Source organism: Tyto alba, unplaced genomic scaffold (genome assembly GCF_018691265.1).
Source record: "Tyto alba isolate M040663 unplaced genomic scaffold, T.alba_DEE_v4.0 Super-Scaffold_13, whole genome shotgun sequence".
In the NCBI taxonomy this organism is placed as follows: Eukaryota; Metazoa; Chordata; class Aves; order Strigiformes; family Tytonidae; genus Tyto; species Tyto alba.
This window is the reverse complement of record NW_024881275.1, coordinates 7,001,328-7,014,265: the sequence shown is the minus strand read 5'-3', so window position 1 is coordinate 7,014,265 and position 12,938 is coordinate 7,001,328. Positions and strand designations below refer to the sequence as shown.

General features: G+C 38.3%; 1 protein-coding gene across 6 annotated transcripts in view; it reads left to right on the top strand.

Moving 5' to 3' along the window:
- XRCC4 (X-ray repair cross complementing 4) overlaps positions 1-12,938 on the top strand; it is a 185,963-nt gene that overhangs the window by 73,080 nt on the left and 99,945 nt on the right. For all 6 annotated transcript variants that reach the window (XM_032995494.2, XM_032995499.2, XM_032995493.2 and 3 more), the window contains one exon: positions 7,159-7,325. In XM_032995494.2, coding sequence (XP_032851385.1) covers positions 7,159-7,325 — 167 coding nt within the window. The remainder of the gene's footprint in view (positions 1-7,158; positions 7,326-12,938) is intronic.

The following is a 12,938-nucleotide window of genomic DNA, read 5'->3' as shown; positions in this document are numbered from 1 at the left end:
GGGCAAGAGTGGAGAAAGGCAGGATTTTTATCTTAAACTTGATTTTGTAATTGGTGATCATATTTTTATATTGACTGATGTAACCGTCAAGATTTCTTGGCCTCCATGGTACTTTGTAATTTTTCTAGCTTCCTAGAGTTTGCTGTTACAAAAGCAACTTCTGCTTTCATATTGTCATCACTGTATTGTGCAAGTCTAGTGTACTCATTTTATTACCACACCCAGGGATGTCATGGTTACTGTTGAATGATTTCCCTGGAGATAATAGTGGCACAGCTTTAAAAAATCAAGACCACTCACTGATTGACTTAAGAAATAAAAATGGTATAATGCTTTCCAGATTCAAGCTTGTAACAATACTTTCTTTGTATAAGTGTCAGCATCATTCATTTGTAGGTCATATTCTTTAACCCTGTACATGGATTTTCATTTACATTTTCCTCTTTTAAGTTCATAGGTATTTTCATAGTGAAAACTTATTTTTAACAAAGTATTGATTCTATCTTAGTTCAGAGTCTGTGCATATGTGGAGTAGAAGAGGTAGCTGATATTTAACTGGCAGTAGCAAGGATGTTTCTAGATATCACATCTTGTCTATCTTGCAAGACTTCCAGCTCTTAACTAAGAAAAGAAAGTTGCTGTATTTTACACTGCCTATTGTAATGCAAGGGACATCTTACTTTTGAATTAATGTAACGTTCAGTGTTGCTCTGTATGCTATGGCTAATCTCTAACTCTGTGGTAAAGAATTTACTTTCAATACCAGCCACAGGCAAGGTCATCAGTAGGTGACCTCAGGGTAGTTTAGCTGATAGCTTTTAATATCTTGTTCTAGCAAGATCTTCTAGGTATAAATTGATGCAAGTCTTGAAAAATGAGTAAAGCATTTGTTTTGGTTTGGCTCTTGAGATTATTAAGATGGCTTTTGAGTATTGAAAACATATGGTTTCAGACTGCAGAATTTCTATTAATAAAAAATACCCTGATCATCCCGACTTCCCAAAGACGCAGTTGAACTGGCATTAATAGGGAGCATAGAAAGACCAAGCTCTGTTAAGACTGAGCCCTATCATAGAAATATTCTTCCCAGAAAAGCTCCCTTCTAGCACAGGAAAGGCATTGAGAGATGCTCAGGATAGAGCAATGACAAAAGGATCTGTTGTTATATGGGTCTGCAGGGCTTTCCTGCTTCAACGCAGGGGTCACATCTGCTCTTACGAACTATAGGTCTTGATAAAGACAGGGACTACACAGCTGCTCCATGCTGGTGGGCTGCTGTGGAATTCCACCCTCCCTTACCCTCTCCCCCCCCAATTCTTCATTAATATTTCCCTAGTGAAGGGACATTTGCTTAGACAATACCTTGCAGGAGGCAGCCTTTGTCTGCAAGGATGTAGATGTTAATAACTATGCTAACACAACGGATTGTTAACACAGTTTGAAATAGTGTGATTAGAAGCAGAGTGCAAGGATTTTTGAGTCCTACTCCAAAGGTGTAGGAGAAGTGGAAGATGAGTGAGGCAAGTTAGAGGTGATTCTGTTACAGGCTGTAGGTTGACTCATACAATTAAAACTCCGTCAGTTAGTTTGTACACTAGGAATATTTTCATTTCAAAATCAGACCTAAGTATCTGTAATTATACTCTCTGTAAAAATTATTTGTTAAATCATTTTCAAAATAGAAAATGAAAATCAAACTATTGTAGGTTATGATTTAAGTATATATTATAAATAGGAGAGAGAGGAAGAGCCACTGTATAGCTGCTACACCTTGCCAGGATAAGAAAGGACAAAATCTGTCTAAATAAATACTTTTTTCTAGCTTGTGGAGGTATGGAATTCATTAAATATATTTTGGATAACAAATACTATTAGAAAGGATTGTAAGGATATATAAGTAATGCAGAGAGAAATCATGGCCAGCAATGCAGATATAATGAGAGTTTCTAGCATGAATGTTTTTTTCTTATAGACTAATATGTCATACTGAAAAATTTCTGTTATTGAAAATCAGTTTACTGTAGTATCTAGTGTCAGATTTTGCCTCAGAAGAGAGAGCATGGAGGCATTGCTGTATAAATGGCTTTCAGTGCATAACCTTTGATACTTACTGCCTTAGATAACTTTAATTGCTAGTGGAATGTAGTGATGCAAAGATTATATATCATGTAAATTTTTTAAATGCAAAATTAAAATCCACCATCTCTGTAGAATAAAGTAATTTTCATGCAGCTTTAGAATTTTTCATGAAAAAATGTGTTGGCTAATATTTTAATGACTTTTTTTCCTATGTGAGGCATCTTCCTGTAAACATCGGTAACTAGAAGAAAAATTACTTGGGAAGCTTTCAGTTTACTTCCAAAATATCTTCCTTCTTATGGTTGAGATCACTTCTTTCTTCATCTGTAGAAGACAAACAGTGGGCAGGGTGAGAGGTGATGGGAAAATGACAATTTGTCATTAACTTCTAATTCCTGTTTTTATTTCTAAGCCTAAGATACTGGTCTAATGGATAAGTGCTCAGTGTGATTTCTGATTAAGGGAACAGAACTTTCTAAATGGTTCTGTATTCATGCATCTTTAAAAAACAACAATTAAAAAAAATACCAACAAACAATAAAACAGATATTGAAGGGGAGAAGTATAACAGTTGAAGTCAGACTGTTGTCTACTGGGACCTTTAGCAGATCTGCTTATTCTCTGTATAAATGACGTGTTTAGTACTTCACTGTTTCACATAATGTTTTCTTGAATGATCTGAAAGAGGAAGTAGAAAGCATATTAATTACATCTGCAGATGATATGAAGCTAGAGAGTTACAGCAGCTGGAAAAATGGCAAGAAATATGAATTGGTCTAGAGAACAGCAGTGTACGGGAATTTACAAAATGAGGCTTACCTTGCAAAAGTGATCCAAATCTTAGACATGTTATATGTGAAATTAGCTTACTGAAGTGTTAATGTTGAGCTTTCACTCATGCAGTAAGCAAGATGTATTTATCTTGATATTTCACCCAGTTAACTGTTTCTTACATTATCCTGATTTTTAACTATTTCTACCGAATCTTCCTAGATTTGGTTCCAGTTTCACTACTGCGGTTTTGGTGATGAAGGACAATTAACTGGGCTATTTCTTGGTTTAATTTCAACACCAAACTGAACAATATGTGGAAAAACTAATGTCTCCCTTTTTATGATCCACCCCCCATTCAATTTTAATAGAATTTTGCCTTAATCAGTGCTGCAAATTACATGTCCGCCCGAAGTTCAGAATCCTTGGATCTAAAATTGTAATGCTTTGTGCAACTGCTCCTTTACCAGTTTGCTTTCCAGTTTGGGTTGCCGACAGGACTCCAGACCAAAACTGTCCTGAGATTTTGTTTTCTTTATGTTGTTTTACAAATGGCTTGTGCTTTGCCTCGATGCTTTGGAAATGAAATGGATCTGGCCTCCTTTATGGCTTATCAGTCTCTCGGCACTGGGCTCTTTACAGCGGCGAATGCCAATCACTTGTAATTTGCTCAGATAACAATGTTACTATTGTTAGTGCTAACATTTCTGTTTGTTAAATAGGTGGCGTAATAGCTCATTGTAACAAATAATTTCATGTTGAAGAACCAGCCTAAGAAGGCTTTTTGGTACACTTTGTATAATATTTTCTGTGAAGGAGGCAAAACAAAACTGCATACCTGGTATCACATTCCTTTCAGCTTAATTAGGACTGTATCTAAATGTCCCATGTTTTTCTACACTGAGGTGCTGGAGATAGCTGCAATGTAACCTGGATAATTTGTTCCTACAACTATCCTAAATTAAAATTAGATGACTGGTGTAGGGGGGAAAAGATACCCGATACTTGTTTTGTAGAAGCCTATGATTTCTAATTTTTTTTTTTTTTTCAGTTGATGTGTGAGCACCTCCCTAATAAATTTAAGCCTCTTGGTGTTGGGATCCCTACTTTTTGTGATCCTCCTAGAAATGGCCCACAGATCCCAGTGTATAAGACACAGAAAGCAGTACGGTGAAGTTTAAGAAAGTAGGTAGTATTCAATTGCTTTGTGTAAAGACTGAATTAAAGACTAACTGTTACTGTGTTGGACTTTGAAATGAACACCTAAAAAGGTGACCAACCAAATTCATTGTGTCCCTGTAGCAGTGTGGCAAATCTGCCCAGCATCTCCTTTCTGTTGGCTCACACCTTGGCAGAGACTCAGAAGGCTGGCATGCATTTCTTGCTCCGCTCTTTGCGGTGTGACCTATCCCCCTCTCTGTTTTGAGAATTCATCAAAAAAAGTAGCATACCCAAAAGCCTGGTTTGATTTCTTTCAGTGTATCAGCTTTTGTTAAAAGAAGGGCATTGTTTTTTCTTACAGATTTTCAGAAATCCTTTCATGGCAGAGGTCCATGAAGTTGAGGATGTATTTTGCAGTTTCAAAACTCCATGTTGCACTAGCAATATTGGATTATGTGATACATTTAAGTAAGAGGCTGAACTGCTGTTTGTTTACAATTGCCCTTGAAATGTCTGCTGTGTGTATGGCATGATTTTGGTTGTGAGTGCAACCAGGCTTTCAGCTGAAATCTGTTGTTATTCACTTTAACCTGTTTCAGGATTACTCATATTTTATTCTTTCGTGCTAAATAAACTGTAATTTGGACAATGCTTGTTTGTCCTGATTAAACATATTTGCCTATACCTTATCTCAGTTGATTATATTAAAAACATAAGACAAAAAGATCTACTCCTCTTGCTATTTCCTACACAGTATAAGTAGAAGATTGTGTTGCAATTTATCTGTGCTACTGTGCTTCTTTATCTCTGCAGCTAGTATCCAAGTGTGGCATGAATTCTTTATCCATATAGCATGGTGGTGCCTTGCAAGTGATGAAAAACAGTTTCCTCTACACAAATGTCCATCTTTGTTAATGCTGTCAAACAGCAAGTGTAATATCCAGGGAATACACGTCAGTCTGGGAGTTACAGATAATGTAATCTAATTTCCCAAAATAAATTAAACGTATCTTTTCATCTGTAGCCATCAGATGTATGTAAGGAAAGTAAAACAATATGTTAGAGATAGTACATGTGAATTTGGAAAAAAGATCTGTGACTAATTTGAAATTAAACCTTTGGGTTTGCCGCATTTCTGATAAATTAACCTTCTGAAGAAGCTTGTGATGGTATTGTGTTGTTGCAGAGACTTCCACAAATAAAACATCTAAGTTGAAGGACTGTTGTTTGTTTCAAACAATGCCTTTAAAATCTTTATGAGCCATTTTTACAAGGCCTTTTTCAGCAAAACCTTATGTATAGTAGTAGTAAATTTCACTTTTTAAAAAGTGTTAACAAACGCCACACTTTTTTTTCATTAATGTCTTTTATTTAGTTATTTTCCACGTCCTCCTACGTAAAATAAACGTATGTCAGGAGAAAAATTAATGTAATGGATTTCTAATTTTAATTGGTGAGGTGCCACAATACAGACTGAACTCTTCCCTAGCACATTACGTTTATACCTTTTAAGATGTTATTCATAGAATCATACAGAAGGTTTAGGTCGGAAGGGACCTTAAAGCCCACCCAGTCCCACCCCCTGCCCCGGGCAGGGCCCCCTTCCCCCAGCCCAGGGTGCTCCCAGCCCCGTCCAACCTGGCCTTGAACCCTTCCAGGGAGGGGGCAGCCACAGCTGCTCTGGGCACCCTGGGCCAGCGCCTCACCCCCCGCACAGGGAGGAATTTCTGCCTTATATATAACCTAAACCTACTCTCTTTCAGGTTAAACCCATCCCTCCCTCGTCCCATCCCCACACCCCCTGACGCAGAGTCCCCCCCCCCTCTCCTGCCCCCCCTTTAAGCCCTGGGAGGCCACTCTCAGGGTCCCCCCGGAGCCTTCTCTTCTCCAGGCTGAACCCCCCAACTCTCTCAGCCCGGCCCCCCAGGGGAGCTGCTCCAGCCCCCCCAGCATCTCCGTGGCCTCCTCTGGCCCCGCTCGAGCAGCTCCGGGTCCTTCTGCTGTTGGGGGCCCCCGAGCTGGCCCCAGCACTGCAGGGGGGTCTCCCCAGAGCGGAGCAGAGGGGGAGAATCCCCTCCCTGGCCCTGCTGCCCCCCCTGCTCTGGCTGCAGCCCAGGGCACGGGTGGGTTCTGGGCTGCCAGCGCACGGGGCTGCCTCACGGGCAGTTTTCCCCCCCCCAGCACCCCCAGCCCCTCTCCTCGGGGCTGCTCTCCAGCCGCTCCTCGAGGGCCCAGCCTGGGTCTGTGCTGGGGATTGCCCCGACCCACGGGCAGGACCTTGCCCTTGGCCTTGTTGAACCCCATGAGGTTTCCACGGTCCCCCCGCTCCAGCCTGCCCAGGCCCCTCTGGGTGCCATCCCTGCCCTCCAGCATGTATTATTGCTGTGTATTGAAGTTGAAAAGATGAGTAATAAAGTAATTAATATAATAGAAAGAACAGTTTTCTTTTGTTTCTGCCAGGCCAGGCAGAAAAAAATCTCTTCAGACCTCTTGTTTATCCTTGCTGAAGAGATACAACTATTTATTATAGATCCTGTCCTTTGTTCTCATTGAATTACTGAGGCTACCTATTTAATTGAAGGACTGCTTTTGTTAAGAACTTGCTGTCTGAGCCATGAAGGGGAAAACTTGTGAACTAGTAATTAATGTTAATTTGTTTTACCAGTAACGTTTATGTGGTTGCATTGCTGCTGTGGATATCAGAATTGGACAGATTGCAAGAACATGTTAGAACTGTTTTCATTTCATGTCATTTGGAATTACATCAAAAATGCCTTTTATATAAAACCTGTGGTTTCACCTTTATACTACTGACCACCTCTGATCTGTACAAGGGCAGGTCGTTGCTATATCATGTTACACTTGCTGCATGGCATCGTTTTTCCCATCCATTAGAAAGTATGTCAGTGCTTATGTCCTGTGCCTGTTGAATGGCAGATGACCATTAAGATGTATTAGCTGCATAAATAATTGGCTTGTAGATTAATTCACATATTCCACTGTTGTTCTTGTGAGAAATTTATTGTATCACTTTGAACTGGAAGACTGTAAGGTATTTGTCATGCTTATGAAGTATGTATTCAAGTTGATCGGAGTTTTTTTTTTTCTAGTACAGATGGAGCAACTCATTCTTTCCTTATGTTCTAGTTTAGACTTGGATCTCTAAAGCTACAGGAAGTTTCGAGTCCAGCAGAGGTGGTTAAGGAGCTGATTGGTTACTGTCTGGACAGCCTGGAAAGACTACAGGAGAAAAATGAGCATCTGCAAAAAGAAAATGAAAGGCTTTTCAGCAACTGGAGTGACGTGGAGAAACGGTAAGTTTAAAAGTTCATTCACAGTTGATACTTGATAAACTCACAAATACACTGTCAGCGCAGGCTTTACTGATGAGCAGTTTTGAAGTCATATACAGAAAGGATCACATGAGTTTTTCTTCTCTTGACAAGTGTTTTGAGCCCTGTTATCTACAGCCCCATGTAGTTGTGGATCGCCTTCCTATGTCAAAGATACAACTGGTGTTACGTTTTAACTTCATGAAGTAGAAAAAAAACTTACCTGTTTTCTGTAGAATCCTCTCTTTCTTCAGGAAGCCTTTTCCGTTCCATTATTTCCTATAATTCTTAGGACTGGCGGTTTGAATTATTTATATTTTTGATTGGGAAATAAGTTGCCATTGCTTTAATATGTTTGTCTTGTCACAGCAGCCAGAATGGGAAATTGTGTGTTGTTAGAGGAAAAAGTACTATTATTTTACAAGAGATTTTTAGAATTGCCATTGCATTTCTGGTCTGAAATGTCTGCCCTCTGTAGTGAAGTAATCCATACTTATTTCAGTTAGCATAAAATGCTTAGCACATACAAGTCAGAGATTAATCTGTTTTTACTATAGATTTATCTGAAAAAAACACATTTAGGAAGATTGATGAAAGAATGTAGCTAATTGGTGTTAATTTACCTTGAAAAAGGGAGCTAACTTTTGGGAGGAGTTAGTTTTGTTTCGCTCTCATTAAAATGAGTAACAGTTTCTCCTGACAATCTCCCTGACAAGCGTATGGCCTTCCTAAGTAGTGTTTTACTGCTTAACAGTTTGCTGAACAATAGTGTATTGTATAACCAGTATGCTGTACTGCATTACACACTAATGTGTAATAGGCATTAGTGCTTGTATCAATTTCCATGGTGGTGTGGCACTTTTAAAGAGTAACCCCAAAGGAAAAAAAATAATCACAGTTGCCTGACAGCCTTTGCTCTTGGAAGCAGTGTATTGAAGCTTCAAAAGCTGGTGGCTTTCTTTTGTATGTTTATATTTTGAATAGCTGAAACATGATTTTTCAAAATAAATACTGAAAGTTGTATGGTCACCAAACTTTGATCATGTCCACTAAATGGAGAATAAAAATAATTTTCATCCAAACAGTGTTGTTGTTTTGTTTTGGTTTTGTTTGTTTGTTTGTTTTTTAATTCTTTTGGCCACAGCCTAGTCTACCCCGCTGTCTGTCTTTGCTCTTTTGGCTCCAAATGCTGGACCTAGTGTTGTGAATTTCTTGGAGCTGAACAAAAGCTTTGCCTGTCTTTGTTCAGTAGACAGGATTTCATGCTTCACATTCTGTATCACTCACAGTGTTGAGTGGTAAAACATCAAATATAAAGCACATGATGTGGAGAATTGTGCTTCCTCTTTGCCTGGAGCTAAGGCATATCAGCTCCAGAATTTCAGCCCCTGAAGTTCCCTTTGCTTAAAATCTCTCTCTTCAGGACCTCATTAGAATTAAAACATAGCATACAAACTTTCAAGAGCTGTGTTTGTTCATTATAAGCATGGGGCACTGGATGAAATAATTCAATCATCCCATTTTCATTTCCCTACTCTAATTTTCTTGACCATCATGAAGACTTTGTGAGCTCAGCTCAACAGCTTAGCCCTGTAACTCTCTGGGGTCTCTTGAGATGTAAACTTGCTCTCTGTTCGGTCTGTCAAATGGCAAGCAAGTTTCATACAGGAGGCTAAATCTGCCCAGTGAGCAATCTGTAGGCTGAATATCAACGCTGATCTGCTGCTGGCAATTGCCTCAATGTACATGAGATAATCTGCTCAGCTGGAAACAGCTTGCTTCTGGCAGCCCTGTGCCAGGTACAGAAATGGCTCCTGCTGCTCCTCTCTGCAATTCAGGTTCATGTAAAGGCAAAAGGCCAAAAATACCTTTGAAAATAAATCCCCTGCATGATCAAATTGTTAATCACTTATGCACGCTAGTCTAAGCTGTATAGCATCTGAGGTGTTGAGAGTGTTTCTTGGTGAAGCAGTCACTATCTTAATTTTCATCCTCTTGCGTATTGTGATGAGCTAAGTGTAGGATTTTGCCTGGGTGAATATTTCCCTGCTTTTAGGAAATTACCTACATGTAGGTGACATCAGTATGAGAGTTACTGGCTAGCTAGACCATTCAGCACTTGATCTAAAAACATAAAGTAAAAATTACTAAGACACTATCTGGTAAGATCCCAATAGAGAGGCTGCAGAAATTTTCAAAAGGATTATTCTGAAAGTGCTGCGAGTGGGTGCCTTGGGGCAAGTGTGTGTGTGTGCACACCTCAGGAATGGATGAGTTAAAATATCAGAGCAGAATAGCTATTGGTTTTATTTCATATAAGTAACTAAGATGGCAAATGTAAAATAGTAATATGTAGCAAAAGGATTCCTTGGCCAGTAAAACACAAATTAAATTTATGATTTGGGTGTGGCATGTATTTTGTATCAAAAATCTAAAATTAGTGTAGGCGAGCCAAAATCAAGATAGCTGCTAATTTATGTTGTGGTCAACTACAGTGACAGTATATTTAAACCACAAACACCTTATAAAAATTCAGGCTAGGTAGTTTGGTGCTTCTGACTCTTTAGCATTAGCTCATCAAGATTCAATACCATTGCCAATGTTGGGGGAAGGGTGAAATGTAAAGAGTGGTGTTGTAAGACCAGTAATTATTTTAGAGCGCTGAGGATAAGGATAAATAGCAAAGATGCTGAATTTTTTCTTTCTAGTATTGGAGTGTGGAAAATGTGTAAATGCCATTAAGTTATATAGTTCATGTTAACCTCAGTGAAGCATGTGTGATTGCCCTACATTTAGGCAGCACTTAAGAACTGGACAGTTACCTTATTTTCTCAACTACTAATCATAATCAATCCTAATACTAGCTGATTTCAGTAGGGCATGCAAGCTTTTTGATGGCTGTCAACTTAGGTGTGTCTGGCACATTAAAGGCATTGCACTTACATAAAAGAGACCTAAGAATATGAAAATTGAAAAGCACGTGCAAATAAGACTTGCAACACTCTAGCTATTAACTTCAGCTTATTTTCACTGTACTTGAAAGTTGTCTTTGAGATGAGCAGCTTCTTTATTTGGCCTGGGGAAAAGGCATTTTAGTGAGACAAATCACATACAGGCACAAGCATGTGACAAATTGCAATTACAGTTTGTATTTGTGACCGATGAGCTATTGGAATGAAACCGAGCCAGCTTTGCTTGGTGGTCACGTAATTCAGGTAATGCATGCCTGAGTGGATCCTAAAGGTTATGCAGAGTTACAGCCAGAGCCACCCCATGCACACGTATGTTCTGCATAACTAATGTGTCCCTGTTCCCAATCTGTTACTTTTTACTAATCTGGTTTTGAGTATCATCATATGCCATATAATAGTATCTTTCTAAAGGGTCATAACTTGCCAATATAGCATTAATGTAATACTGTTTTACACTGCTTGAATGCTATGCCAGATCAATGTCATATCAATATCTGGAGAATGAATTTACATATAGATTAACTTAAACAACAGGAAAAAAAAAAAAAAAAGTTCACATAAATGAAAACAATCATGTAATATTAACTGATGGCATCTTATTAGTTAATATTCCCTACAGAGAAGGGTTAATATTCTAATCTATGCATATGGTCTGTATGTATATTTTGATTTGTTAATATTTTGCTCATGAGGCTGAAAAAATTGACTTAGTCTTGCAGTAGGTTCCTATACTGTGCTTCTTAATGTCCAGGCAGCATCAATTTTACCTCATTGAGAATGTACAGTTATGTGGGTTTTCACCAGTGGATGTCTGTAGGATTCAAGGGCCTTACTGAAGTTAGCTTATATGACACCTTTTTGGCCAAGTCAGCAAAATGTAAGTATTTAAACCAGCATTAGCTTCTCTGACATAAACCAGTCCATTGACAAAATAAAGGCACAGTAGTAAGCACTTTCTGTAGTTAGCATTTTCTGTGTGTAGGAGAGGGGACTTTTCTACAGGATTTGATACAAACGGGATTATGATATGTTACACAAAATCCTTGTTTGCCATTTTTATGTACGCAGATATAATTAGTTTCAAGCATGTCAATGGCAATTAATCCAACAGCTATTTTTTTGCTGTTTTGTTTATTTTTTTTTTTAATCTTTTGATTAATGGCTGAATTCTACTTGATAAGTGGAAGGCAATTCCTATCCTTACCTTTCTCATTCCATGCACTAGTCAAGGCACTTCTGGAACCTGTGTTAGGGTTTATGATTAATGTGAATTGTCTGTTTGTTCATCACTAAACAGTTAACTTTCCTTCTTTAGATGGAAAGTCTCCTGGTAGTTGATTACTACATATAATCTTTCATTTTGGAATTATTGAACTGATCTATATGGTAATGATGTTCTGCTATTTGCATTTAAATTAGATGAATTATTTATCAACTATCAAGCATATCCCTAAAGCATTGCACAGTAGACTTAATACTTCATGAGCTTATTTTCTATTGTCTTTCTTCTTACATCATATATGTCTTTGATCTATGAACAAAATAATCAGTACATAGAAAGTCTGCTGAAATTTCTTACCTTATAAATTAATATCTTTAAAATCTGTTATGTGTTTAGGTTTAATAACATAGGAAGCCTTCTAAACTTTTTTACCAACCTTGCACAAGTTGGTGAAAAGAATGTTGTTTATAAGTTATGACTATTTGGTATAATGCTGTAGTTACCATGATCAGTGAGATTATCAGGATATTTATTTGCTTGTTATGAACACAGCTATTAAAATGTTTGTGGTTCAACCCAGGGACTAAAAAGTTAAAAAATACAAGAAGTAAACATAGGATTGCATTTGCTATAATTCACTTTGTTTATTGTGCTCATGTTTGCTTATGTTCCAGTTTTGCTTTGCTTATGAGACAGTATACATCCATATTCTTAATTTTATATTCCCATTGTGCTTCATTTTATTGACATTGACCTACCAACAGGTGCACATTAAACCTTTAAAAACCTGAAGAATATTTTACTCTGAAGATATTAAGAGCTTTTAAAACATTTTTGAGCGTTTTCTCCTTCACCAAGTAATTGTGACTGGTTCAGGGGGAAAAACAAATTAAAATCTGCCTAGTGGTGGCTGCGAGTGTACCAAGATCTCAGCTCTGTATCTGTGTAATTTGAAATGGAGTCTGCAGCACTGGACTTGTTAGCATTTTACATCTGAATGCTGGCATGGGATTACAGTTTCCATCAGGTGTTGCTGCAGTGTCCTGTTGAGCTTTGCCAGGAGCTGGTTTCTGTACCTTGCCAGCAAAACCGAACAAGACATGGAAGGCTGTTGATGGAAAATGGTCAAGCAAAGGTCTGTATCGCCCATGTCTGACAGGGGAGTCCTGGCAAGGAAGGAGATCTGGAGCTGTCCCAGCTGCCCAAAGTATTTTGTGGTTATCTCAGCCCCTGCTGAAGTGGAATTGCCTGTTGCCTGTTTCTTGTTTCTTTTTTTTTTTTTTTTTTTTTTTTTTTTTTATTTCCTGTTCAAATATATTTCAAGTCAGAGTGTGTGGTCCAGATTTGGGACCTGTCAAGCTTAATCATATCTATTTGTAATCTCATTGTGTGTATCCTGCT